The 27973-nt window shown below is 39.1% G+C and overlaps 5 protein-coding genes across 13 annotated transcripts; 3 read left to right on the top strand and 2 right to left on the bottom strand.

The window, feature by feature from the left end:
* Nucleotides 1-2: 2 nt before the first annotated feature.
* On the bottom strand, nucleotides 3-5372 carry LOC125214044 (transcription initiation factor IIA large subunit-like). 2 transcript variants are annotated; one of them, XM_048114901.2, is made up of 11 exons: nucleotides 5068-5369; nucleotides 4689-4865; nucleotides 4369-4587; nucleotides 4085-4136; nucleotides 3866-3924; nucleotides 2318-2422; nucleotides 1781-1897; nucleotides 843-906; nucleotides 569-729; nucleotides 370-453; nucleotides 3-251 (listed from the first exon to the last, which is right to left on the bottom strand). In XM_048114901.2, exons 1-11 carry the CDS (start codon nucleotides 5188-5190, stop codon nucleotides 228-230), a joined length of 1185 nt encoding a protein of 394 aa, XP_047970858.1. In that variant the 5' UTR covers nucleotides 5191-5369; the 3' UTR covers nucleotides 3-227. The 2 variants fall into 2 exon arrangements, 1 of the variants encoding a protein (XP_047970858.1); XR_007175051.2 differs by lacking the exon at nucleotides 3-251 and having other exon boundaries at nucleotides 569-745; nucleotides 5068-5372.
* Nucleotides 5373-5770: 398 nt separating this feature from the next.
* LOC125215304 (Thioredoxin superfamily protein) lies at nucleotides 5771-8985 on the top strand. Of its 4 annotated transcripts, none has more exons than XM_048116683.2 (4): nucleotides 5771-5945; nucleotides 6325-6368; nucleotides 7497-8051; nucleotides 8601-8985. In XM_048116683.2, the coding sequence occupies exons 3-4, from the start codon at nucleotides 7641-7643 to the stop codon at nucleotides 8751-8753; spliced, it is 564 nt and encodes a 187-aa protein (XP_047972640.1). In that variant the 5' UTR covers nucleotides 5771-5945; nucleotides 6325-6368; nucleotides 7497-7640; the 3' UTR covers nucleotides 8754-8985. The 4 variants fall into 4 exon arrangements, with proteins under 4 accessions (XP_047972640.1, XP_088923036.1, XP_047972638.1 ...); XM_089066910.1 differs by having other exon boundaries at nucleotides 7478-8051; XM_048116681.2 differs by lacking the exon at nucleotides 6325-6368.
* A 1652-nt stretch (nucleotides 8986-10637) lies between these two features.
* LOC125215302 (splicing factor PWI domain-containing protein) lies at nucleotides 10638-18232 on the top strand. 5 transcript variants are annotated; one of them, XM_048116680.2, is made up of 15 exons: nucleotides 10638-10783; nucleotides 10938-11027; nucleotides 11285-11407; nucleotides 11666-11833; nucleotides 11925-12008; nucleotides 12155-12291; nucleotides 13056-13100; nucleotides 13369-14199; nucleotides 15862-16107; nucleotides 16191-16340; nucleotides 16429-16548; nucleotides 16644-17532; nucleotides 17816-17866; nucleotides 17978-18032; nucleotides 18150-18232. In XM_048116680.2, the coding sequence occupies exons 1-12, from the start codon at nucleotides 10763-10765 to the stop codon at nucleotides 17317-17319; spliced, it is 2691 nt and encodes an 896-aa protein (XP_047972637.2). In that variant the 5' UTR covers nucleotides 10638-10762; the 3' UTR covers nucleotides 17320-17532; nucleotides 17816-17866; nucleotides 17978-18032; nucleotides 18150-18232. The 5 variants fall into 5 exon arrangements, with proteins under 5 accessions (XP_047972637.2, XP_047972635.2, XP_047972636.2 ...); XM_048116678.2 differs by having other exon boundaries at nucleotides 17795-17866; XM_048116679.2 differs by having other exon boundaries at nucleotides 17978-18232.
* A 1795-nt stretch (nucleotides 18233-20027) lies between these two features.
* PTAC16 (plastid transcriptionally active 16) lies at nucleotides 20028-22409 on the top strand. The gene is made up of 4 exons (XM_048115936.2): nucleotides 20028-20480; nucleotides 20951-21412; nucleotides 21513-21640; nucleotides 21704-22409. The coding sequence occupies exons 1-4, from the start codon at nucleotides 20106-20108 to the stop codon at nucleotides 22212-22214; spliced, it is 1476 nt and encodes a 491-aa protein (XP_047971893.1). The 5' UTR covers nucleotides 20028-20105; the 3' UTR covers nucleotides 22215-22409.
* Nucleotides 22410-26315: 3906 nt separating this feature from the next.
* Nucleotides 26316-27973, bottom strand: LOC125210733 (uncharacterized). The gene is made up of 2 exons (XM_048110316.2): nucleotides 26582-27973; nucleotides 26316-26510 (listed from the first exon to the last, which is right to left on the bottom strand). The coding sequence occupies exons 1-2, from the start codon at nucleotides 27953-27955 to the stop codon at nucleotides 26409-26411; spliced, it is 1476 nt and encodes a 491-aa protein (XP_047966273.1). The 5' UTR covers nucleotides 27956-27973; the 3' UTR covers nucleotides 26316-26408.

Below are 27973 nucleotides of genomic sequence, written 5' to 3'. Positions count from 1 at the left end.
GATGGGCTAATTTCAGAAATATATTTCCAAAATGGGGAATACCAAAATATGAAGGTTATATAAGAAAAATGATATTGGTATTACCAATAAACACCAAAACCATGGAAAGGCACTGCAAGTAAAATGTAGATGTGCCAAAACACTTTGTACACGCCGCAGATCACAACTCAAATCTAATACTCTCCAAGTATCTGGCTTTCATCTGGAATTCAGCAGGTACCAACATATCAGAAGTCAAATTCCCCATTTGCCTGTTAAACAAACAGAAAAACCAAAATATATTATACTATCAAAAATGAAACTGAGCAATGAGTTTTAGACGAGCATGCTAGTCAAATGGGAAATCAGGCGGCATGAGACAAAACCTACCTTGTTGAACAGAATATCCTTGTTATTTATGCGCATGATCCCATCCTTCAACATGCACTTCCACCTGCTCTTGGTTCTAGTCACCTAAAACAAGTAATTGTCCTGGTAAGAGTAGCATCACCGAATAGAAACAAGGCGGAAAGAATAGCGCTGACAAAGGAAAACCATGAAAACAACCAGCTGGGACAAAAAAGAGCACCTTGTCAAATTTAGCTAAAACCAAATGTTCTGAGTTCACATCTTCCCCTTGACCCACATCGTCCAGGTCATCATCATCATCATCTTCGTTCAAGGATTCATCATCATCGTCGGCATCTCCAATGTCATTGTGAACAGGGGCAGGAGTTGCTGCTAGCATCTCTAGAAGTGCAGATTACTAAATCAGAGTTGGAAATCAACAAACAAATAAACAAGAACCAGAATAATAATGAACAAGGTGTGATAAGCAGTTCAAATTTATTAACCAATGATACCTTTTGGCAAAGGTGTGTTCACTATATTGTAGTCTTCACTGACAACTCCTTGATAATTGTATATCTGTCAGGGTAAGAATAAAGCAACCAAGACAGTTGGATTTACGTTGTACTATCCAATAGTAGAAAAGGAATAAGAAGTAACAAGAGCATAATGCTAGAAGAAAACAGAGAGGTAACCAATCCAACAAGAGCGTTATGCTGATGCATAATAACACATTATCGCTTTCAAGTACTAGAGGTGAATACAAAATCCAGATTTATCATTAAATACCCAAGCACTGGTGGATGCATTGCAAAAGCACAAGATGTGCTAACAGGGAAAAAGAGTGAAAAAAATGGTAAATTTACCAGTCAAATTGATCATATGAGTAAAATAACTAAAATAACATTCATAACAACAAATCTAGTACTCTTAACATTTCAAAGAGATTCAAACAGAAAAATCCATTCATACTTAACAAACTTATAAAGCATAAAAAGAGCCATTTATATTTATCAAATTACATAGATACAAACATTTACCTCTGCACATTGCCATAGCAATAACATTCAATAAATTACTAATTTTGTTCATTTGTTGATACATGAAAACAATAGAAGTAACAGCAGTAAGAATTTAATATTTTTAAAAAGTGAGTAACATCAATATCTAGCTTTTTAACCACTTACAAGATTATAAATTAAACAGCCATGGCCTGAATTTCAGTTACAGCTTAAAATAACGGTTGACAGAATATGGGCATAGTGTGACAGAATGATGTTGTTGTTATACTGACTACTGAGAGGAATAAACCAATGCAGTCCCCAGGATCATGCAGCATCAAATTAGCATTTTGACTTGGAATCACCACCGGGTGATCCGGATATCAAATGCATCCCCTCCTACTGCTACGTGACATTTTTCATATTGCCAAATATCAAGGAGATAAACTCACATTGGGTGTAGAAAGCACATCATCATATGGATTCGGCACAGGGCCATCCAACTGAGTAATCCTAACAGATATCTTCCCCTCTTGACCGAGTATTTGGTGAATACCACTGTCAGTCACCTGCCAAATTTCAATTAAAAAATACTGTGTGTAGTAAAGAAACAAAAAGAGTGATAGGCTAAATTGTTGAAGAATAACTCAATCTGAGTTTCCAGAGGGTGATCTGCTTCCTCACATGGCCTTTTAAATAGAATCTCAAAGGCAATTATTTTCAGAATAAAAACAAAAAAAAACATGTAGACCAGTAGCAACCTTGTGCAATTGAAAATTTCTGGTGTCTTAACTCAGTCTGTAATTTTCTGCACTATATCTGGAATTAATGCAACTTATGTACTCATACGAGACAAGACCAGATACTAGACTAATTATTAAGACAATTGTTACACAATGGAAATCCATCAACTAAGCTCATCAATTTTTAGTGAAAGTCTCTGTCTTTCACGGGAATAAAGCAAATCAAGGGATACATATAAAATATACCTTTGATTCATCTGATAGACTATCTGACGCTCCATCTTGTTGTGAAATGTATCCCGGATGATATGGACCATCACGTTTCCGCTTTCCATTAGCTAAGAAGAAATCCTGTATTTATGTCCACAATTATGTTTCTTACCAACTGAAAATGAGATTTAATAAAAAGAAATATGCTGCACAGAAACAGAGAAAAACAAGTACTGACCATTCTTTTCTTTAGCAAAAAACAGAAAAAATATGGCTCGTCTCTAATTTGTCAGGCACAATGAGAGTTTTTGTAAGTTTGCAACAGAATAATTCAAATATTCCAGAAGCAAAAAGTGCATTAGGCAGAAATTGAGGTAAGACCTGTAAGGCTGTAACTAAGTACTATGTTCTTTTCTCAGTTTTTATTAAAATATACTGGGAGAAATTGCTGCGAAGCTGTTTAATAATTCCGTTCAGAAAAATAAAATGAACAATATACTCAATTTGCATGGAAATTCCCCCCCCCCCCCCCCCCACCAAAAAAAAAGGACTTGGTATAAGGCTAAAAGTAATAGATTAATAGAGGAATAATTTGTGAAATCACTAAACAGAATGGTATAAAGCTAAAAGTTCAGTCTTAAGTAAACCAAAAATAAATTAGAAGATTGCTGTTTATTATTTTTAAAAACGATAATTTCTAGGACTCAAGGAATGGTGGAACAAGGAAGCAAAACCCCAATTTACAAAATCAAGCCGTGAGGCCAAGAATAAAACTTGAGCGTATATGAGTTTTATCTGAAAAATTTATCAAATGTAGGCAGTACTAGCCATGTAGTTTTAGTAGCTGTCGATAGGTATTACTCCCTCCGTCCACCAATACAAGGCCAATTTGACCGGGGACGGGTTTATAGAAATGTAGTAGAAAGTGAGTGGAAAAAGTTAATGGAAGATGGGTCCTATTTTAATATATTAGTTTTATAGTGAAATAAAGTTAGTGGAATGTGGGGTCCATTACCAAAAGTAGTAAAAAAGCAAATGTTACATTTATTGGTGGACGGACGAAAATGGCAAAATGGAACATTTATTGGTGGACGGAGGGAGTATTATTCTTAACAACTGACATAGTGACATCATTAATTCCAATTATCTGAATACTTTAACCATAGTAATTGTAAAGTTATGTCAAATTTGCCGGGGTTAAGGTCCCTTAAAGATATTGGGGACCTTTGTCTAGATTGGAAATAAAATGTGTTGCCCAATTTAACACATTTAAATACCAGCAACAAACTCACTGAACCAACTTGATTACAAAGTTAACAAGATATTAGCAACAATCTTTATCCCCCATTATAGCAGAGTCAAATAACTCCTGTCTATCTGCAATTCATCTTACAGAATCAAGAATAATGTGGTTCTTTCTGATTGATTCTAAGCAAATCTAACCTGCCAATAAGCACTAATAATTAGCTTTTACAATTATAGAGTTAAAAATCAGAAACCCAATTAAAATTGAGATAAGCATAAACAGTAGTGTCCTTCTCCAAAGAAACATAATAAAACTGAAACATGACAAATGACAAAAACCTGAGTTGATGGCTGATGAGGCGCCCCCATCTCACCTTCTTTCCGACCTTCAGTGTAAGCTGCAAAAAGAAAAGGAAATATTTAATCAGATTAACAATAAATTATAGTGATGCCTTCTAACCAGCATACATATTTATATATACAACCCTTATGCTGCATTCCAGCATATGTATTGTTAAGTAAGCTTGTTTATATACGAGGTTATAACATTATACTCACCGACATTCACATCAAGATGAGGCCTCTGATTTAACCAAGGGGATTGCGGAGGCTGCAGGTTAGAAAGTAAGTGTCAGCTCTACCATACAGCAAACAGAAAAAGAGACTACAACTGTCATAGCATCCTATAGCATCCTACAATGAACATATTTTAAAGCCTGAGTGAGAAACTAGTACATATACCACATGACATGGTGAATGAGATTCCAGAAACAAAATACTCCACTCAATATTACTACAAAATGAAGTCGAACAAAAGATAAGAGTCCAGGAAGTAATAATACCATGAATTGGCTAGGTCTTCCTAGTCCACCTCTAACATCAGGAACACCACTATTTTCATTGGGGGACGCATAATCATTAGGGGTGATTGGGGTGCCGCCAGTGGGAATATTATAGAATGGATTGCTATCATTTCCAGGAAGAGGAGTCTGAGCTGCTCCAGGCAATGGTGTATGAGCCATTCCAGGCAGTGGCGTCTGCATAGGAGTTTGCAGCGGAGTCTACACAACCCCAGAAACCCAAAATTCAATCACAGAGAATTCAACACTCCACTCTCAAGTTCAATCACAGAGAATTCAACACACAAAGACTTAGTCCTCACCGGAGGAAAGAGTAAATCAGCAGTAGGAGTTTCATACTCCTCAGTGCCTTCATACGGTACGTTGAGGTCATGTACGGGATTAGGTGTGATAGAACCACCACCAGCCCCCTTTTGCGTGGATGACCTGTCAATCGGGCCCATAATTGCTCCAGCATGCATCATCTTCATCTCCCATAACTGTATATTCCAACTTAAACTCATCAACGGTTAAACCCAACTACAGATCCAATAGTTTACAAAACACAAAACCTCCATCAATCTCAATCGTAAGTTAAACAACATTACAGATACGCCACAAATGTGCGTCAAATCAATTATTCCCAAAACCCTAGAATTGAAAAGAAACAGACAATGAAATAAAATTGAGGATATTTATCACCCTTTGCAGTTCATCGAGTATGCCGTCGCCAGGGCCACCGTTGTCGATGAACTCGTCGCGGACCTTGCTGATGACGTCACCGATGACATTGATGTATACGTTACTGGTTGCCGAGCTCCCCATTATAGCAAAATTTCTGTAATAAACTGGAATTTGTTGATGCCAACAGACCAAACTAAAAACTAAAAAAATTCTCTGATTCAACAAATGACACAGTAGTGTGGAGAGAGAACGATGGCCAACGGCGAATAGAGAGATGGGAGAAGAAGGGGAATAGAAAGCAGGAATACGGAACTGGGAATATAAATAGGTTTGCATCCGTTTACGTGGCAATATATATAGTACAATTATGTACTCCACCTCATTCTAAATCTTTCTTTGACATTAATATTATTCACCAAAATCTTTCTACTAACATTAATATTATATTCTTTCTATATCTCAATCTTTATATATTGATATTGTAAATGTAACATCCAAAAATAAATTTAGATTGGAAATAAGAAAATTGACAATTTTGAACCAGGATTTAAATATTACTTATTCAACTTAAATATCAGAAAAAATAATTACTATTAACAAATAGAGAGTAATTTAGTAAATTTATAATGGAAGGGCTCAATTTCCTCCCCTAAATTACTAGTAGTATATATTTCATTTTATCAGTAGCTTTGCAATTTGCAATTAAAGTTTCATTTAACTTTTTTTTACGTGAAGCAAATTATTTGAATGAGTACATTTAAAAATTTAAAAATCCTACTTATTCTACCTCGATTCACGGCATACAGAGTCTCTGCACACCGCCGTCGCCGCCCACGCGTCCCGGAGTGTCAAGTTCAAATTCCAAACACCTAACTTCGAAATTTTGGAAATTGAAGGTCAGATTCTTCTTTTTACACCTCTCTATGAGTGTCTGTAGTAATTCTGGTTGGGTTGATCTAAAATAAAGAAACTCTGAGCGAGAAATGCATGATGGGTGCCTCCTTTTGTGGAATTAGCAAAGATTTGACTAGGTTCTTGTTTTGAGCTATATTTCCATTGTTATCAAAGGTGCCGGAAGACTTACCAGAAGGAAATTGAGGAACTTGATTATAAATAGGGTAGGGATGCCAAATTTACTATGCTGAGGTTGATGATGATGAGTAATCATATTCTCCATATTTTATTTAACAGGGAAACTGATTAATGTGTCTGAATAACTTTATAAGTAATCTGGTTTGAATGTGAGGTGTTGATATAAATGTGTTCTTTTTACAGATTCTGAATGGAATATTGGCTTTGGGCTTAGGTTTATGTTGCTGGTACTAGATTTCCCAAATCATGGAAGCTATTTGAATTTCTCTACATTCTGTCATCATATTATCAATTATTGGGGGCTGTTTTTCAAACGCTATTTTTGATGAAAATCATAGGAACTAGGACATGTTTAGTGTTGAATTTTAATATGGATCAAAATTTCAAACTTTTAGATTGTTGGGATTGTGATTCGAATTGTCTTACTGAGTTATATTGTACTATGTTGTAGTAGAACATTTTCTGGATACAAAGAAATGATGTATAATTGAACATAAACCGAGTTCGGAGTCTCCTTCTTTGTCACCAAAATTTAACTTAAACCAAGTTCAAATGAATTTATTATGAATTTCCTTAAATTATCGCTATGTTCTGGTAGGTTTGGGAAGAATGGTTATAAATTCTAAACCCAGCTAGGAATTTCATGCCTCAAATAAATCCCTAAAGCTAAAGTCCATGGCTTTCCTTTGCCAGTGGTTTTGTTGATTTTCGACTTTGGAGTTGATTGGAATGAATTTTCAGAATCAGTATGTCTCTGAATTCATGTAAAAGCATGCTGAAAATTGAAAGTTGACCTTTGTTTTGGCTAAGTCGTCACAGATAGATTTTACAAAGTGTATCTTGTGGTAGTCTTTAACTGATCTAAGTTCTATTATGAATTATAAGCATTTTGTATAAACAAAAGACAAAGATTGTGAACCAAGTTAGAAAATAAATATTACTAGTAGGTTGTGAAACAAATCTCAATATTGCTCAACTAAGTTTATTAATTAGAAATGAAGGGATTTGGAGTTGTATATAGCCTTACGATTGATGTGTGGGAGTAATTAATATATAGCTATAATGGTATAAGGTAACTAAGCCCCATATGGTAGCCGAGGGAAAAAAAAGGAAAGGGAAAAGAATAGGAAATGTCGAGCCTGGTTAAACTCTTATCTGAGGGTAGCATATTCTCACTCTAGGATCTAATTCTCATGTTGAGATCATGTGTACTAATTGCTGACATTATGTGCATATATGTGAACCTTGTGTGTTTATTTGGGATAATAATTGATTATGATAGACGATATAACGGCATTCTCTCTTTCTTGATTCCTTTCTCTTTTCAAACTGAAAGTCACCGCTTACCTTTGAAGGCAATCTTCAATCAACCGCCAGCAACCTCTGCGCCGTCGCCACGTCATCTCCTTGGCTGTTCTTGATTTTTCCCCTAACCCCTACATTCTCCCAAAAAAAAAAGTGAATCCATCCATAACCATACGCTAAATCTCTCGACTCCCATGAATCCAGCCCCAAAACACCCTCTTTTCTGCGTAAAATGGCCCTGGAACAGCAACCTCAATTTGAACAATAACAATCCCCCCTGTACCCTCGATACTCCTTGGGTTTTCAAGTCTGTGAGGAATTTGGGCGCTGCCGCCTTCAAATTGATTAACTCCACTGCTAACACCCATCTCCGATTCAACAATCAAGAGACCAGCAGATCCGAACAAGTGCAAGGAGAGGCTGAGCAAAGAGCATTCGCTGCCGCCCTAGCCACCACCAGAGATGCCACACTGCTTGAGTTTTACTCTCCCAAGTGTAGGCTCTGTAATTCTCTGCTCCCATTTGTCACAGAAATCGAGAACCGCAACTCTGATTGGCTCAACATTGTTATGGCTGATGCTGAGAATGATATGTGGCTACCTGAGGTTGTCTTTTTCTCCTCTCTCTCTACCTCTTGTAAGTTTTCCTTGCTTGATTTGATGCGTAGTAAAAAGATGAGTCGCTTATTAGCCATTACAGAATTCTGTTATTGCTGATATGATGTCTAGCATACTCATGAAATTTGAAAAAAAAAAAAAAAAGAAAGAAAGAAAGAAAGTAGAAGGCCTGCATATTGTGATGAAACTTTGTTTGAAGCTTAATCTGCACTTGTTCTTGTAGCAACTCACATTTCAGAATGCAAGCCAACATCTTTTTAGAATTTGATGCGTGTAGGTTTGAGTTTAATCCAAGAAAAATGTCATTTCGACTAATAATCTATTGGAAACAAAACACACCGACATGTATATATCACTTGATAAATGTGGGTGGACTTTTCCAAATACAGACGCTATTCGTTTCTATGCATCTGCTTTTTATATACAAAACATATTGAGCTAACTTTGGCTTATGCATGTGGTTAGAGAAGTTAGCTAAAGCATCCACACATATATTTTCTTGACAAAGATGGGTTTATGTGCTTTTTGTTGATGCAGCTTCTCCATTATGACATCAAGTATGTACCGTGCTTCGTCCTAGTTGATAAACACGGCAATGCCCTCGCGAAAACAGGCGTTCCAAACAGTCGACTCCATGTTGTGGCTGGTGTTTCCCATCTGCTCAAAATGAGACGCCCTGTGAAGAATTAGAGATGGTCATTTGGCTCATTTCGTATGAGATTGAACACAATGGCAGCTCACTCGGATGTGATCTGTCCAGTGCACGCTTTCCAGGTTTTCCGGCTGTGAAAGTTTACCTTTAAACACAAGAAATGTGTAAGATTGTCTCTGATGAGGTCAAATATTCGGATCAAGCTCGTATTTGATGGAATATTTGTGTTTGATATTGTTTGGATATGGGTCTTAACTATGTTTAGAAAAATGTCGTTGTGCTGTTTTTTGAGTACTAGTTGTGAGTTGTGACTAATGGATATTAGAGGGGATAAATTACTCCGTGAGAGCATCTCAAGGGGAGAGGTAAATGAAGGGGTATAGTCATATAACTACTATATTTACCTTTTCTTCATGAAAAATCATTCTCCAAGGGGAGAGGTATTTGAGAAGGTATTATACTTTTTCCCATTTTGAAGAGGTATCTTTACCTCTCTATTGATGGAGAGGTAAAATCATATAACCACCATATTTACCTTCTTTTCATAAAAAATCATTCTCCAAGGTGGTAGGTATTTGAGAAGGTATTACACTTTATGTTTTTTAATGCATCTTGTACTATTATTTTATTTTTTTTAAATGATATACCTTTCTATATACCTTTTATCCTTGGAGTTGATTGCTTTTTAGAAAGGTATATTGCACTTTTTGAGAAGGTATAAGCATGATATACCCTTTTCATTTACCTTCTTCCCTTGGAGTTGCTCTTAGACAATAGTATTTACATTTGTATTTACAATACAAATCAGTAATTGAATTTTAATTCACTGATTGTATATACTCATCAAATTTTGAATAGTAATCAAAGTAAAGGATAGTTTTATTTATCAAAGTAGGGTTTTGAACAAGTTTCATAGGAGGGCACGTGCATTCATAATTGACAAATTACAAGTACGAAAAATATTAGTAGTACTTGTGAAATCTAATTGGTTTCCGGTGATATGCACAAATCAATATAGGGTTTAGTAAATAATTGTATATTGCATTACTTGAGTTTATTTAAATTATAATTTTACACACTTTAATTGTACGCATTTAAGATGATTTGAAGTTTGAACCTTTAATTGTTGATTTGAGGACAAACATCTCAATAATCAAGTTGTGCTACGATGCTAATAATGTGTGAGGTAACTCTACTTGTGATCATGTGGATATTTAACTTTTCACTATTGATATTTTAGGTGGTTCAATCGATTATTAACTTACTATTTAGTAATTATTAACTCATAACTTTCCAAATTATTGATATTTTAGGTGGTTCAATCGATTATTAACTTACTATTTAGTAATTATTAACTCATAACTTTCCAAATTATCTTCGTAACCAAGTTTAACTGAAACACCAATTATCAATGAACAATATAAATATATAGAGATTACGGGAAGAGAAAAAAAATATAAATTAAAGATAATTCTATTTTCGCTAATATATCGAAGATTTGAACTGTCATAGGTTCAAGTTACTTCAGCCGCAAATAAAGTGAGGGAGAGCTAAGTTCACTCATGAGACCTTTGTGTTCCTACCAATGTATCACATGCTCAAATCATACAACTACAATTGAAGACATTTCTCTTCTACTAATAAGTTGAAGATGTGAATTATCATGGCCACAATTTGAGTCGTTTATAAAGACTATTACGAGTAAATCATAATAATAAATTAGTAAAAGGATAAAAATTAAGATGTTTCTCGTATCACCTGTGCGTGGAAGATTTGAGTTACCACGACCACAATTTTGTTTTTCTATTGTTTAGATTTCGTGTAGGACAAAGATAAATAGAGAAATGGGGTAAAAAAAAAAAATCTAACAACTATACTGGATATTTTTAAAAAAGATGTTGAGTATTGTAGTTCCGTCCCCAAAACGGCGTCGTTTCGAGAATATTGCCACAAGCATACAACCAGCGTAGAGAGCCTGCATCACTTTAACTTCAACCCGCTCTCGCCCATCTCCACTCCCTCTGAGCAACACACAAACCCTAGAAAAATGTCGGGCGGATTTTTCAGGGTATCCGCTCTCACTCCTCATCTAATCACGCATAATCTATCTTCATCATTGAATCTCGTTTTATCGAGTCGTGATTTACTCTCTACGTTTCGCCTTGATTGGATATATCTGTTGAATTTATTGTATTTATTAATAAATTTTAATTGTGAACTAGGGCACCTCCGCCGATCAGGATACGCGATTCTCGAACAAGCAAGCGAAGCTTCTCAAGTCTCAGAAATTCCCTCATGAACTGGAAAATCTGGTTTGCTCTCTGCAATTCTCATTTCCCCTTTTTTCTCTATTCATTCTTGAACTATGAACCTTATTGGGTTCTTTACATGGATTGTATCGGGCTATCATTGGATAATACATATGCTAAAGTGGATTCGATGAATGGAAAATGAAGAAATTTATGCGACTGGCAGGGATTTAGTGAATTGATTATTTCCTGCTTTCATTGATGAAAGGGAGAGCTCGTATATTTTTTTCTATTTAGTTATCCTTTTTTTCAATGTTTAGGTGGACATGACCAAAGTGAAGATTGATGTTATAAAGCCCTGGATTGCAAAACGTGTGACTGAGCTAATTGGGTTTGAAGATGAAGTGCTTATCAATTTCATTTATGGTCTTTTGGAGGGAGAGGTAATTTGTAATAGTGCATGCTTACTCTAACATAGTACATTGTTATTTACATAGCTGTTGGCTAGAGTAGAGCAGCAATGTGATTTGTTGTTAACTTGTGATTAAAGTGAGGCCCGATGTTTTTAGACAAATGTTGCATGGTTTATTCCCAAATCTGAAATGTGTTGGTTCTGCCAACTGTGCTGTCATATGTTGAATACAGAAACATTGTCTTTCTTTTACGTTAATAAGCAACGATGAGAACACCACTTCGTGCAGGCAGTTAATGGGAAGCAGATTCAGATTTCACTGACTGGATTTATGGAGAGAAATACTGCAAAGTTTATGAAGGAGCTCTGGTTATTGCTTCTCAGTGCGCAGCAAAATGTAAGCGGTGTCCCTCAACAATTTCTGGATGCAAAAGAAGAGGAAGCTAAAATAAAGAAGGTCAGACTTGTGCATTAGATATATTGTAGATTCTCTATTGCATTTATTAAGTACCTTATCTTTGTCTATAATCCATCCTCTTATATTGCAGGCAGAGACAGATCGGATAGCCAATGAAATTCAAAGAAAGAAAGAGAAAGAGAAGCAAGAATTTTATGAGGATAAAGCAAAGATGGTAAGTATAATAATTTCCATGCAAGAGTTTGATTCTATAAAACAGAACCTTTTCCCCTTAACTCTGTTTCTGTTTCACTGCGTTCAGCACTTCAGCTTGCTTCTCCAATTATTTCGGTTCATATCCTTTACCTCAAACTACTGTAGGACGGTGATGGAGCAAAGTCAAGAGACAATCATAGTGAGTTGGAGCCTAATGTGAAGCATTATCCCAGGGGTTCTACTGTTCAACAGCCAAATGAGAAAGAGCGTCACAATAGAAATGGCCGGAGAAGAAGCAGCAGGTTCTGGTTAAAATTTATGACTATCGCGAGATTTTTGAGTCATTTTTTAAGCTTTCTCTGTCATAATGCTTTCTTGTAGGTAGAAAGTGGTTAAGACTAAAATTATCCATGGTAGAAAATGGATTTACATTAACTCATCTTAATCACTTTATTCCACGTTATCTTTATCTCAAAATATTAGGACCTGTAATTTACACATCTCATAATATTAGGACCTGTAATTTACAGGTTAGTCAAAGTTTTAAAATGAAAATGTCCCCTCTGGATCATCGTATGGCTATTGTAGTCCCCAATTTTATTTATTTGAAATGGTTTTTATAATGGTACAGCCTCTCTAGGTTTTAGGAATGCAGTTATTACATTTTCTTTTCTCTGTATAACATTCAGTGCGAGTTATAGAGAACCTTGTTTAGTAGGCTATGTCTCTCTGGTAACGTCACAGGATATATTAACCATCTGATGGCCTTTTGAATTATCTAATTTCTTGTTTGATCCATTGCTTCTCGAATTGGTTCTTTTCCAAAACTGTGCTGATCAGATTTCATGCTTTCAGTCCTTTTATTTTGTCTCATGCTCAAAGTATTAATGTACTGAATATTCTTGGAACCAAGCCTTTTTCTCAGGTTACTGTTTCATAACCACAAATTGTTGAGGCAACTATCATTTTGATTTGTCATGCTTCAGTTTTCCTTAAAAGAAATCCCCAATTACCATTGCTTACTGCCCTGTTCTATGATAGACTGATGTGAATTCCATCTTCATAGGGGTTCACGTTCTCCGGATTCACCTAACCACTCGCTATCTTCCAGGTATGCATGCAGATCTTGCTACATTTCACCAATTATATTGATTTAACTGGCCTTTTTTCATATTTCTATGTGACTGTTCAATATCATTCTCACATAGCAATTCTAGAAGTTACTTGAAGTTGGTTTCCAATTAATTGTTGAGGTTTTTCGGTAACCTATTTTTATTTGGTTTCTCAAGTTTTGTACTTCTCAAGTTATGTTTTCCTTTTAGTAGTAATAGTAGCCTACGTGTTGGTTTCCTGTGAGCTAATCTGTGATGTGGCTGCAGTGAGCAGCGGAGGTCAAGAAGCATTTCTGGGGGACCACCATCAAGAAGTCGGTCCATTTCCTCCGAAAGACGTGATCGCTCTCCACCTAGACGGTCTATTACACCTCGCCGGCGTCATGTTGTTCGGCGATCTCGCTCTCCAAGGCGTAGGCCATATTTGAATCGAAGATCGAGGTCTAACTCACGGCGCAGATCTCCTTCCCCTGTGCGATATCGAGTTCGTTCTCCAAGGCGACATAGATCGCGATCTCCCTTGCGCCGTAGGTCACGGTCCCCTGTACGGCGTAGGTCACGGTCCCCTGTACGGCGTAGGTCACGGTCCCCTGTACAGCGTAGGTCACGGTCCCCTGTAAGGCGTAGGTCACGATCCCCTGTGCAACGTAAGTCAAGGACGCCCATACGGAGATCACCAGTTCAGTACAAGTCAAGAACGTCTTCACGACGCAGATCCCTTTCTCCTGTGCATAGCATGTCACCTTCCCCTATCAGAGGAAGATCCCCTGTGCATCGCCGGTCACCATCTCCTGTGCGCCGCCGTTCACGATCTCCATTGCGGCGGCACTCACCATCTCCACGTCATCAGTCTCCTCCTGCAAGAAGGCAGTACCGCCGCTCTCTGTCAACTTCATCACATCAATCTATGTCTCCTGTTCGACAAAGGCCCTCTATACATGGTAGAAAAAGATCATGTTCTCCAGGGATTCAAAGATCTCCTGCCCCTCAAGAATCAAGTTCCCCCTCAAATATTCGTCGAAGTTCCCTTTCACCAGTTAGGAGAGGATCAACAAAGCATACAAGATCACCTATCCATTCTCCTGGAGAAAAAGCTAGGTAATTTTATTTTTATTGAACGAGAGAAGGGTGTCCATTATCTTTAGAACTTGTTAACTACATTGCGATAGTTAACCTCAAAGGTAAAAGTCAAGAGTGAAAGTTCAGCTGGTGAAATGCCTGCCCAGCTAAGCTGCCAGTTAATCAGCTAAAGAATCATTAATCTACTAAAGTGATGATATTTGACAGTTGCTATATAGGCTTATCAGCCCATAGCTGGGTATTAGATTGCAAAGCCCATTATACTAAAACAATATATTATCAAAGAACTAGTCCTCATCTAACCAGATAACCAAATTTGTTGTTTATGCAATATCTGGATATGTATATATCTAGATATGTAACAGAGAACCACACATGGACAAGTGCGTTGTTCTTTATGATTATTATGAAGCCTTTCAAAAGAAAATGAATTAGGTTATATGCCAAGTTTGAAAGGCACTAACAATGTTTTCTCATACCTCAAATTGGCTTCAACTATCCCTCATTTCCCTTTATTTTTTTATATTACATTTTTATATTTTATTTATGAAGAGTGATTTCCTTGATGGGAAGTAAAATCCTGTGCTTTTAGTGTGGGAATGAGTTTGACGTACTAATAATAGATTGCGGGCAACACAATGCATATCATGGTAATTGACATCACCTAGAACATGAAAGTCTCAATTTTAGTGATCACATGCTGTTTCCCAGTTCATTGTCAACCTTTTGTCGTGATACCTTTGTATCCCCATCTACATTTAAAACATGCTAAAACTAGCAAATTGGCAGGACCTAACTTGGCGTAGCAAGCATTATTGATGATGTTTAGAAAAATTGGCATAAACTGATCCACCTTATCTGCCAATTTGTACTGTGAATCTGTGGTATCACTACCTTCTTTAAAGGAATGAAGTATTAGGATGAATATACTTTGTTTCACAGTACTATTACTACTAACAGTGTATTCCTCAACTTAGAAATTGATTGTTTTGAGTTTACTTAGTAATTAGTATTGATATAAAGTTAAGTAATTAGTATTGAAATAAAGTTATAAACTTCTTGCCTCACGAAAGACATATTCATTTGTAGTGAAGAGATAAGCGTAGTTGTGTTTATATTTTCCCTGATATATGAGAACAGTAGGGTTGTTTTTGATGGAATAGTATGTTTCTCGAGATAGAGTATAGTATGGGTCTTTAATATCACAGTACAGCAAGAATTGTACTATATATGTAGCACCCTTGTAGCTATCACACTAAACCAGCGCTAATCATATGCAAAGTGCAACTGTTTCCAGTCCACTCACAATTACTAGACCTAATTACTGCATGTCACTTAGTATAATTGTACAACTGCAGCCAGAAAATTTATAATTGAGAAATCATGTGGTGTTATAAACTTATAGAACATTGTCATGGACAATTTGTATTGATAGACAATGTAGTATGTTAGGTAATTGATTTAATGATGGTTCAGAAAGCCTGAGATATCCGTTGTTTTTGAAACTCAGTAGTTGCTGTCTACTTGACTCCTGCAATCCTTAGGATCTCCTTATAGCAGTAACAAGTTTGGACTGTTAACTACATCAAGTTTTTTTTTCATTCAAGAGTGAGTGCACACAAGCAAGTTGAATTTCATCTCCTCCTGTGCTGTGCTAATCCACTTTTCTCACTTTTGCAGAAGGCAAAAGAATTATTCCCCTGCTCGTCGTGCTTCTCCCAGTGAAAGAGCTGAAGTTCAGTCAGGGAATCGTAAAGGAACAAAATCTGCAGAACGGCGGTCTGTTGTATCTCTGAGGTCACCACAGAGGGATATGCTGGATCAAAGAGATTTGAGTGGAAAACCTCGAAACTCGTCACCGTCCATGGAAAAGTCCCCATCCGGATCAGATGCTTCCAGGGGCAGAAGTGGCAGTGAAGAAAGAAGGTCTAAGCTTCTATCAACTCTAAATGACTTACATGTATTGATATACTTATTTGATTGGTGACTTGAATAGCTAGCTTTTGTAGGTCTATTAGTCCTCGTGGTAGCCCTCGCCAAAGGAGGGGAAGAATGATACCGCCTGAGAGTCCAAATCCTTCGCGAAAAACCTCTGATCCTAAAATTCGTCGTGATGATTCTAGGACAAGTTTGGATGATGAAAACAATATGCCTAGCAGGTTTTCATGAATTCATAAGTATTTGAGAACTTTATATACTTTTCATATAATTTCCGCTTTTAGCATTTTTTATGTTTTGATCTCTTAGGGAGATTGGACAGTACAAAAATAGGTCTTCAGGGAAAAGTTCTTTGATGCCCGTGGAAGCTGGTGATACTCATGGTCTAGCTGATAGCACACAGTCAAAAGAGCGGCAACTGACGAACAGGTTGCAGTTGGTACACCATCTTTTATTATTCTGATGACTCTGTTTTCTCTAACTGACCTTTTATATGCATATCCTACGTGTATGCATGTGAACAGTGACAGGCCACGTGACACTGCTGATCATAAAGAACACCGCGAACGGAGAGAGTTGTCGACACTTACAAAAATGACTGATATGAGTATGAAAAGTAGGGAATATCATGGCTATCCTCAATCCAAGGATATGAAAATTCCTCGCATAGAAGATGGTGAGAGTGGTTTTCGGGTCCCAGAAAAGGAAGATACACCTAAATTGTTGAGGAAGTCTGAGAAGAATGATCGTAATGGTTCATCGGATTCTGCCCTAAATGAGGAGACTGGTGATCATGTGAGTAAAGTCAAAGAAAAGAGGAAGCAGAGGAAATCGGGTAGACAAGATGCTGAATCAGATGAGTTCTCTAGCTATGATTCCCATGAAGACAAGAAGGAGATCAAAAAGAGGAAAAGAGAAGAAAAAAAATTGAAAAAGGAGATGCGCCGGCGACGGCGGGAGGAGGAGAAACGCCGTCGAAGGGGTGAGAGGCGCTCAGAGAAGCAAAAGCTGAAGCAAGGTGATGCTAGTAGTTCATCAGCAGATCTTGCAGGTGATAATTCTGAAGATGAAAGTGTTAAAAGGCAGAAGTTGCGAGCAAGCAACCCTAAAGACACGGAATCTGAGCAGAAAAGGCTAGAGATAGAGCTGCGTGAGAAGGCTCTTAAGTCACTTCGAGCCAGAAAGGGCTCCGGAAACTAAATGCTATGATGCTCTAGAATTTATAGCTGTTATTGTTATGCTCTTATATTACTATCTTCAATGCTAGAACTTGCACTGTTTCGGATGAATGTACTTCTGATACCTGCTTAATGTGATTTGTTTTTACTGGTGGCAGCTGAAATGGATAATTGAGGATTTCCTGAGCTAGTATCTTGAGTGAAACTTAATGCTGCTTTCCTGCTATCATTTCTGGTAAAAATAAGTCTTCCCTCATGTGGGGAATTTGTTAGTTGTTTCTTATATAACTGCATATCAATCATCTTAGGTCATGGCTGTGTCATGTTGACTTATGTTTCCCTTTTAGTTTCTGTGGATATAGAGTGAGTTTCACTCTTCTGACCAATCTAACTATTTTATATTTGTGGACTGATTGATAAACTAATGAATGAGGTTTTGGCATTTTTTCCCTCAACTATAACTTTGTTACTGAAGGATCTTTCTGATTAATTGATAGATATGTTATTATCAAATATAGATGACTTGGTTGCGCAGATCTTTGCAGCTATTCAGTTTGGACATTGAACAGGTGAAACTTTATTTCCACAGTTTTTCTCTATTAAAGAATGAATTAGCTGGCTTAGAGCTATTATTTTTTGTGAACTGTAGAAGTTACTGATATACTCTATTTGTTTGGCAGCTTGAGAATTGTCCCCAAGCAATTATGCAAGAGAAGTAATATAACAGCTACAATGGTGATTGTTGGATTTCAATTTATTTGTCTGGTCTTTGACTTGGCTTGAGTCAACCTTTCTTGGTTTATGTTCTTGCTGCTCTTGTATTTGACATGATGGCTTTTTTCTTTTTTTTAGATTCCTTGAAGAAGCTGTATTGGACCTTAAATAGGTTTTGTGCAGTTGTGCCTCTATGTGAATGACATTTCTACTTACACTTACTCATCTTCAATCTCTATGAGCTAATACTATTTCAATTGCAGACTTTCCTATTAAACTGCACTTATGAAATGAATTGAATGCAGCTCTTTGTCTTTGCTCCCCAGGTTTAGGTTTATTCATGTGACTTTGTTTTTGTGCTAGTTCTTTAGTTCTGAAATTGCGCTGTTAGATTGCTCTGCGTGTTTCACTTTGCTGTACGCGTTGAGATTATGTTGCAACAAGTGTACTTAATTGCTCCAACCTAAATACCAGTAACCTTCTTAGAAGATCTTGGAGCTTAGCGGTGAGCTGATTTATCTGTTGTCTACATGGATCGAAGCTCGTACTAAGTTTGTGTAATTGTTTTGGCTGAATTTCAGTTCGATGATTGTAAGTTAATGGAGGTTCTAGGAAGTATTTAGTGTGAATATTTCTTATCCTCATTCATGTGTGACTATAGATATGGGTGTACACTGCCTGCCATCCATGGTAGTAGTTAATTATGCAAGTCCTTTAGAAAGTAGTCACTGAGACATCTTAAACAATGGTAGCTAACTAAAGCTCACCTAGGATCAGTAGAAGCATGTGTTGCGAACCGTTGTGATGGTAGCGTCGGAACTGCTATCAATATGGTGTTTCTTGCTTTGAAACGTGTTTCCTTTCATGGTTACTGATGATGATGTCTCTATGTAATTGAGTATTAAATTGGCAGTCTGTTATAATTAATAGTCATATTTACGAGTCCTTTGTGGCTAACACTTAGCATGAAACCTTAACGGCTGTATTTTAATTGTTGTGTGTTTTATTGTACTCCCTCCGTTCCACAGTAATAGAGTCATTTTGCCATTTTGGTATGTTTCATAATAATAGAGTCATTTCCCTTTTTAGTAAAAGTCAACACATTTTTTCACACCTACTTTACTCTCTTTTACTTTATTCTCTCTTCATATCTCTACCTTTTTCATTTTCCACTTTACTCTCCTTTTACTTAACTCACATAACACAATTTTTCTTAATCTTTGTGCCGAAAAAAAACGCCTCTATTACTATAGAACGGAGGGAGTATGTAATAACAATATACTACTGATCGTAGCATGCTACCACATAAGTTGTGTAGTAGTAACAATTTTGATTTTGGTGGTAGAAAAAAGATCAGCTGTTTTTGCTTCTCAAAGATATTATGATTTGGATGCCCGATTCTCAACCCAAATTTCCAGATATTGTCGCTATCAATGTGATCAAGTTTTTTACCCTCACCAAGGTCAAATAGGTTAAGTTACTCATTCAAACAATCCCATGTGTCTAAAAATGTACGTAGAAGTTTGTTTCTATTAAATTTATTTAATTTTAGTATATGACTATCACTTTCTTCAGTTGTAAAATATTAATCATTAATAATGCACTTTTGTACTCCTCCATTCCTTGTTAACTGAATGATTTTTTATTATGAACAGTTGAATGAAATTGAATCATTTTAATTTTTGATATAAAGTGGAGTAGTATATTTTTTCTTTCCTATTTTATTCTTTATTTTAGTTAAGATCTCTTATTTTATTCTCTCACTAAAAATCTCTTTGTTAATCGTTGGTATCGTAAAAAAGTAGTACCACTCCCTACACAGGGAGTACAAAGGGAGAGCCATTTTAGAGCATATGGCATTCACACAGCATGTCCATGTTAAAAACAAGTGTGGGGATTAGTTATAGATAAAACAGCACCAAATGGCAGAGTCTAATTGGGCAAGCTCCCCTCTCCCATATCCAATCACCACTCACACCACACCACAGGCAGCAATACCAGAAAAAAACGAACTCAACAATCTATCTTTCCTAGAATGGATAAACCAAGGCAGACATGATTCTCTGATCATCCATCTCTTCTTCCCACCTTCCCATGGCGCCAACTCTCTCTTCAAATTCCTTTCTCCTCACCACCACCATTCCTCCTTCCAGAACCGCCCTCTCCACTCACAGTCACCGCCCTCCCACTATCTTCGCCAAGAAGTCCGATGACGAAACCCCCTTCCGCTTCGATTTTGATTTCAGCAAGCTTCCCGACGTCACCTCGTTAGTCCCCGTGGTCTCCAATCCATCCTCGCGGCTCTCATTCCGCCGCAAGGAGCCCGGCACTGTGTTCGTCGCCGGGGCCACGGGGCAGGCCGGGATCCGCATTGCCCAGACGCTCCTCCGCCAAGGCTTCAGCGTCCGGGCAGGCGTCCCCGACCTCGCTGCTGCCCAGGAGCTCGCCCTTCTCGCTGCCCAGTATAAGGTACTTTCTGTTTTATAGTAGTAGTAAATTACGAATTCAATGGACTACAGTAAATTAGTAATTACACCTTCCATCTCGTAAAAAGTTAGTGGCATATGAGTTTCATATCTCCCTTTGGTCCTCAATAATTGTACCATAGTTTCATATCTCCTTTTGCAGATTTTGAGAAATCGTTTGACTTTGTTGAAAAATTGAGAGAAAAGTGTTATTGATGGTCGAATGAAAATGACAAAATGGACAATAAATGGATCCGGAGAGGGTAGTTTTTTACTGAAATGTGAGATCCATTTTCTAATTATAATAAAAAAGTAAATGGGACATGCAACGATAAAAAAGACTGAAATGAAAAAATGGAACATATTTTGAGTGACAGAATGGAGTAATTTTTGGTTAGTTCTAATAGTGTCATGCCATGAGATATGCTTCTGCAACCATGGATTGTGAAATATGGATGGATGATTCTGTGGCAGATAATTTCTGCTGAGGAATCAAAGAGGCTGAACGCGGTTGCTTCAGCCTTCGACGACGCAGAATCAATCGCCAAAGCCATCGGCAGTGCTAGCAAAGTGGTGGTGACCATCGGCGCAGGGGAGAACGGCCCGAGTGCCCAAGTGAGCACACTGGATGCCCTGTTAGTGGTCGAGGCTGCTAAGCTAGCAAATGTTGGGCATGTGGCGATTGTCTACGACGAGGCCCCCGGGATCTCGTCCACCTACAACGTTCTAGACGGCATCACTTCCTTCTTCAGCAACCTATTTGCCAAATCTCAGCCCTTAACCATCACTGAGTTTCTGCAGAGTGTGGTGAAAGCCGATGTCGCCTACACTCTCATAAAGACCAAGCTGACCGAGGACTTTTCGCCTGAGAGTTCTTACAACCTTGTCGTCTCTGGTGAGGGGAGCGCTGCCGCTGCTGCTGCCAACGACTACAAAGTAATGTAATGTATCCTTGTGTGCAAATTTTTATTTGCCATAGTGTTTTAACAAAATGTTTTTGTTGTTTCTAATGATTCTTGTTGTTCTTGTAAAATAGGTTGCAAGATCACAGATAGCTTCACTGGTGGCTGATGTCTTCTCCAATACAGAAATTGCAGAAAACAAGGTTGTGGAGGTCTCTACTGATCCATCCGCGCCATCAAAGGCTGTATACGAACTTCTGAGGTATGCACGAATCATCTGTAATGTCAAGCTCGATAATGTTGTCTGAATAGTTAGTGCTTTCAGTGCCATCCCAGAGGATGGGAGAAGAAAGGCTTATGCAGAAGCCCTTGCAAAGGAGGAGGCAGAGGAAGAAGCGCTGAGAGCAACAGAAGAAGCTCGGAAAAGTGCTGAACCAGCGAAGAAGGCTGAGCAAGAGGAGGAAGACCTAGCTGCCAGTCTATCAGAAGCTCAGAAGAAGGCGGGAGAGTCGGTTGAGAGCTTCTTGAACACGGCCAAAGGCTTCAGCTCGGGCATAAACTGGGATAACTTGAGCTCACAGCTTAAATCGGCTGTTCAGAAGAATGAGGAAGCGGACGAGCCTAAAGTGCAGGTTGCAACGGTGAGGGGGCAGGCCAAGGCGCGTTCCCTGCCTTCTCTCAAGGCAGTGGTGAAGAAGCCTGCCCGGACACCTCCAGTTTCCAAGGCCAAGGATGTCCCGAAACCTAAGGCGAAAGCGCCTGAGCCCAGCAAGGAGACGCGGAAGGTTTTTGGTGGTTTGTTCAAGCAGGAAACCATCTACATTGATGATGACTAGAGCACGAATTGCAATGCTGCATCGTCTTTGCCTCGTATAGGTGATCGATTCTTTTCGTATTTGAGACGGTGGTGTGTTACCTTCCTCCTGACTCATGCTTCTGTGAATTTTTGCTGTTGTAATGATGTGTAAGCTGTGCATAACCATAAACTCCCTTGAGCACATAATTTAGCTAAAGTAAATGTATTTCAAGTTTCTCTTTGCAGCACCAAAAAAAAAACAAAAAAAAGATGCAGCAAGCAAAAAGGTAATAATATAAACATTGAAATGCATTTTCATGTACCTCCAGATTTTCATTTTCAAGCATGAGTGAAAAGCCAAGAAAGGGGCACAGGCTAAAACATGGAAAGCATGTACCTAAAGTGCTCTTCCTCATGAAAATTAGTGGAGTTTTATCTCCAATTCTCATGCCAACTATTCGGACATTACATAACAGTCTTTTTGGGATTGTTGGCTTATATTAATGAATGTTGACGAATCATCCACCTACCTACTACTGACCCAATTGTTTTTGACTCGAGGGCTTCATAGTTTTGGTTTGTACATTCTTAAGAGCATCCGCAATGGGGCGGATGATGCATCGTCCGTCGTATCGTCCGCCACTGCAGCATCGCGGACAATGGGTTAACCATCGTCCGTCGCTGTGGACGACGCGGACGATGTGTCGCGGATGATGGACACGCGTTTCTATTTTTTTTTGAATTTTTTCAATTTTTTTTTCTTATTTAAACTCTACTATTTACTACCATTTCACACACTCCAATTTCACATCTCTTCAATTTCTCTTCAATTATTCTCTCTCATCGACTCAAAAATGAATCCCGACGACTACGATTTGAGTACATCGGATGGCTGCAGACGGGCCTTGACTTGAGCCTTGTTCGATGCCGTTAATGAAGCCAAGGCGGAATGCTTGGCACAAATGCAGCGGGAGCAGGCGGTGGCGGAGGCGGAAGAGGAGGCGCGGGTCCCTCGCCCGATACGACGGCGGACGTTTGTCCCCCGCGAGCACGACGTAGCGCACGAACTTCTGTTCATAGATTATTTTGCCGAGAATCCAAGGCGGGGCCCGAATGTTTTTCACCGCCGTTTTAGAATGAGCCGAGATCTTTTTCTCCGCATTGTGCACACGTTGGAGGCCCGTGATGAGTACTTCCAGTATCGGGAAGACGGGATGGGCAGACCCGGGCTTACGCCGTTGCAGAAGTGCACGGTTGCGATCCGCCAGTTGGCCTACGGCACAACATCGGATATGTTCGACGAGTACCTTCACGTCGGGGATACAACTGGCCGCGAATGTCTGAAGAATTTTTATAAGTTAGTTGTGGAGGCTTTTGGCGACACATATTTGCGACGCCCGACTGCTGACGATTGCCAGAGCCTGATGCGGATGCACGAGACGGTGCACGGCTTCCCTGGGATGCTAGGGAGCATCGACTGTATGCACTGGCAGTGGAAGAACTGTCTGGAGAGACCAATTTACTAGCGGCTACAAGGGCAGCCACCCGACGATGATCTTAGAAGCCGTCGCTGACCACCGCCTCTGGATCTGGCATGCCTACTTTGGTGTAGCCGGGTCGAACAACGACATCAACGTCCTCAACTCGTCCACCCTATTCGCCGATCAGTGCAGGGGTCGCGGTCCGGCCATTCAGTTCACTGCCAACGGCCGCACACATCATATGGGGTACTACTTGGCCGATAGCATATACCCTAGGTGGCCTATTTTTTTGAAGACGATCAGCTACCCAATTGGTGAGAGGAGAGTCTTGTTTGCGGCAAAGCAGGAGTCCGCGCGGAAGGATGTGGAGCGGGCTTTTGGGGTGCTCCAATCGCGGTGGGCAATCGTGAAAGGTCCGGCGCGTTTCTGGTACAAGGAAGTCATCGCCGACGTCATGTATGCGTGGATCATCATGCATAACATGATAGTCGAACAAGAACGTGGCCATGTCACCAATTGGGTGGATGATGAAGCCGAATCTAGCTCCAGTACGGCGACCTCGCCGGTCACTCGAGGATTACCGACTGGCTTCGGTGCGGTTCTAGAGCGACATGCCTCAATGCGCAACCAACAAGACCATACTCAGCTCATGACCGACATGATTGAAGAAGTTTGGAACCGCAACCGCCGCCGTTGAGAAATTGTAGTTTTTTTTCGTATTGTAATGTTTGAATTTTAATGAAATGAAGTTAGTTTTCCAAATTTTGAAGTATTTAAATATTCAAATTATAGAAAAATGCTTAGGGCGTCGCTTAGGGGGGGCTATAGTCCGCCCCATTGCAGGTGGAATAGGAGGAGGATAAAATGCTGACGTGGCGGTGCATAGGGCGTCGCTTAGGGCGTCCCATTGTGGATGCCCTAATGGTACAACGAATGGTTTGTATATTCATAATGATACGCTGAGTGCCTTTAGAGCGTCATCTATCATATGATAATTATCATTTTTCAGTTTATTTGGATAGTTACTGTCAACCCGAACCCCAACCCCTCGAGCATATATACTTATAATAAATAAATCTGACTTAAAGTAAAACAATCACGTACTCTTGGAAAATATGAGTGGTTTATATAAGACTCACTTGTGTATATAAACTCTGTTTTTTGATTTCACACTAGGATTAACAAATACTCCATCTAATAAACAATTTCACATTCTATGCATATGCCTCTCTGTTCAATTTATTATTTTGTGACTCAAGCCTAGTATCTGCATGTGATTACAATTGTATACGACCCGAAGGTCCCTCTTAATTATTTGACATTTCCACGAAGGTCCCTAATTGATTTGACCTTTTCACGAATGCCCCTTTTTTGCATTTTGACCTTTCCATAAAGGCCCTTTTTTGCATTTTGACCTTTCCACAAAGACCCTTTTTTGTATTTTGACCTTTTCATGAAGGTCCCTTTTTTGTATACTCCCTCCATTCTCCTTCATAGTTGAGTCATTTTTCCATTTAAGAAAGTTCCCTCATAGTTGAGTCATTTTCATATATAGTAACTTTTTTCTCTTTCTTACTTTACTTTCTCTTACTTTATTCTCTCTACTTTATTTACTTTTTACTTTATTCTCTCTACTTTTTTCTCTTTCTTACTTTTTTATCTATTTATTTAATACACTCAACATCCATTTCTTAAACTCCGTGCCGAAAAGTTCCGCCTCAACTATGAGAGAACGGAGAGAGTACTTTCTATGACCCGTAGGTCCATAATCATTGCATATGACCCATAGGTTTCATTGCCATAAATATCAGACCCATGGTAAGACCGTTTCAAATCCTCTTTAGTCCAATGATTCATAATCCGTGTAATTTTAATATCAGATGTAAAACATATTCATTGCGTCAATCACGTATCCATATCATTTTTCAACAAATAATTCCAATACACTATGAAAAATGAAAAATGTATTGATTGCACCACCGATCACATACCTATATTATATTCCACCATCAATATCAAATATCACATAATCTTATTAAGTTCACATCAAATAATCTAAATATTCACTATAATTCAACACATAGCAATCAATCATATAACACATGTAAAATTAAAAGTGTGATTTATACCTACATGATTACGATAGATATTCTAGTTGAGCCTTTGATTCTACTTCCGGCTGTGCATCATCTTCTTCGCCAAATTGCCTTGGTTATTAGTTTGCTATTCTGGCTATTCAAAATATTATTTGAATATTGTTTCTTCAATTCTGCAATTAGGATGGCGTGACCTTATTGGCTGAACTATTATTTCGCAAGTGTATGAATGTTGTGTGCATGAGTGAGATTTGAAGCAGAGGTTTTTGAGTCTACCACTTTCTCGTAGACTTCATTTAAAAGAAAATTCTCCCCTTCCTAACTCCAATCACATATATATCTATATATACAAAAGAGTCAGGTGTAAAATATGACTAGTTATCATACGTGTTTGTCTACTATCTAAATTACTCATATGTATAACTCTTCTAGCCACATATGCCATGCAACCTATTTATAATGCATTAAGGCATATTCCATGCACACAACACGTTACATATATATACACATAATCGTAAATAAAGAATCTTTATTAATTACTTTTAAAATAAATAAACACCGAACTTAATGTAGTACTCCTACTAAATTATTCAATTAAATGTAGATATACCGTTACTAATTTGAGTGAAAAATAAATCTAACACACCTATAAATCGATCAAGGAATAATTTCATTTTGACGACAATCTCGAAACTTGATCTCTGTAGCATTCCCGCCTTTCACATTCAAAACGTCGCAGCATTCCCTCCTATTCCCAATCTGATCAACAACTCCAGAATCAAACCTCAACAAAAAACAAATCCAAAAATTAAAGTGACAAAAAAACTCACCACATCAAATTTGGCAGCAGGGGAGGAGACGACGACGTCGGCGACGAACTCCGCCGAGTGATTCCCGGTGACGGAGCAAGCAGGCAGCCCCCGCGGCCGCGCTCTGCCATACCTCGTCACCACTCGCCTCCCTCTCTCTACGGATCGGAAGAAAAACTGATGCGGAGCTTCGCACGGGTGTCTGGAAGGGAGGCCGCGCGTGTTGAACACGAAGAACGGCCGCGCGAACTTCGTCCACGGCACGAACGTCTCGATCGGCCTCTGCAGCGCGCTAGGGTTGACGATCGCCTCGTAGATCTGGACGGAATACCCCCACGCGATCGAGATCGTCCAGTTCTTCAACTCGTCGTAGCAGATGCTCTGCTGCAGCAGCCTCGATTCGTCCGCCCTCGCCGCCGCCATCAGGTGTTTCAGCGATTCGTCTCTGCTCATTGCCGGAAAAATCGGCTCCACCTGATCCAGGTGGTGCAGCGACACCAGCGGCGCACGGGGATGCGACGATAGAAATCCAGATATATCGCGGTGGAGGTCGATCTGGTGGAACCCTAGCTCTCTGGTGATGGAAACCCCCAAATCAGCGACGCACGATTGAATTATATGGTCGCTTCCGTACAGATCCGGGTAGCGCTCGAGGCATACGTCCATGTTCGCGGCCAGCGCCGCCGCGAGAGGGTAGCTGAGGGCGTATCCGGCGCCGCCAAACGCCATCTCAAAAGAGTGCATCACATTCGAAGCGTGCGTCTCCGAATTCATTCCAATGTATAGAAATTTCCGGTGATCGTATCTGTTCAGAACATCAACCAAATTATCCACGAAAAGCACCGTGTCGTCGTCGGCCATCACAAACCACCTCACCTCACCGCGCCCTGCCTCCTCGATCTCGAAAAGCTCTGTTACAATGCGCGCCATACGGATGGCGTCGCGCGCCGTGTGCTTGTCGTAGTCCTTGTATCTCGACGTGTCCTGGGAGACGCGGAAGGGAGGGAGAGTGTGGTTCGGCCATGGGAGGAGCTCTGGCTTGATCTTATCAAGGAAGACGTAGCCTCGGGTTAGGTTAGGGTGCCACCATGACTCGACCGAGTGCTTTCTGTGGCTCCAAGTGGATGCGGTTGCTGCAATTCCGAAGACTATGTGAGTTGCATTACAAGGATGATCGGAAGAGGAAGGCTTGGTAAGGCTGATGGATGTGTAGAGCAAAGAATTGTTGTTGTTGAATGAGGAGATGGAGATGAGATGTATGAGCAAGCCTGAGATGATGAGACACTTCAACAGATTGTTGAGTAGTGTGTGTGATGGCATGCTTATTGTTGAACTAATCAGAATTAATTTGGGGTTGGATTTGGGATTGGATTTGTGATGAACAATTACAAGCATTGTGATCCTGATAATACA

Source organism: Salvia hispanica, chromosome 3, assembly GCF_029641045.1.
Source record: "Salvia hispanica isolate PSC_SH4W2 chromosome 3, Shi_PSC_v1, whole genome shotgun sequence".
Classification (NCBI taxonomy): domain Eukaryota; kingdom Viridiplantae; phylum Streptophyta; class Magnoliopsida; order Lamiales; family Lamiaceae; genus Salvia; species Salvia hispanica.
The sequence above is the reverse complement of the archived record's forward strand: the minus strand, read 5'-3'. Positions and strand labels throughout refer to the sequence as shown.

Coding starts and splice junctions, on each gene's coding strand:
- PTAC16 (XM_048115936.2), top strand. CDS start 20,106: ATGGCGCCAACTCTCTCTTCAAATTCCTTTCTCCTCACCACCACCATT. Junction 20,481..20,950: donor TTCTCGCTGCCCAGTATAAG/GTACTTTCTGTT, acceptor ATTCTGTGGCAG/ATAATTTCTGCTGAGGAATC. Junction 21,641..21,703: donor GCTGTATACGAACTTCTGAG/GTATGCACGAAT, acceptor TAGTGCTTTCAG/TGCCATCCCAGAGGATGGGA.
- LOC125215304 (XM_048116681.2), top strand. CDS start 7,641: ATGAATCCAGCCCCAAAACACCCTCTTTTCTGCGTAAAATGGCCCTGG. Junction 8,052..8,600: donor ATGATATGTGGCTACCTGAG/GTTGTCTTTTTC, acceptor TTGTTGATGCAG/CTTCTCCATTATGACATCAA.
- LOC125215302 (XM_048116680.2), top strand. CDS start 10,763: ATGTCGGGCGGATTTTTCAGG. Junction 11,408..11,665: donor ATGGTCTTTTGGAGGGAGAG/GTAATTTGTAAT, acceptor CACTTCGTGCAG/GCAGTTAATGGGAAGCAGAT. Junction 13,101..13,368: donor AACCACTCGCTATCTTCCAG/GTATGCATGCAG, acceptor ATGTGGCTGCAG/TGAGCAGCGGAGGTCAAGAA.
- LOC125214044 (XM_048114901.2), bottom strand. CDS start 5,190: ATGGGGAGCTCGGCAACCAGTAACGTATACATCAATGTCATCGGTGAC. Junction 4,137..4,368: donor GAAGACCTAGCCAATTCATG/GTATTATTACTT, acceptor TCTAACCTGCAG/CCTCCGCAATCCCCTTGGTT. Junction 3,925..4,084: donor TCATCTTGATGTGAATGTCG/GTGAGTATAATG, acceptor TTCTTTTTGCAG/CTTACACTGAAGGTCGGAAA.
- LOC125210733 (XM_048110316.2), bottom strand. CDS start 27,955: ATGCTTGTAATTGTTCATCACAAATCCAATCCCAAATCCAACCCCAAA. Junction 26,511..26,581: donor CTGCTGCCAAATTTGATGTG/GTGAGTTTTTTT, acceptor GTTGTTGATCAG/ATTGGGAATAGGAGGGAATG.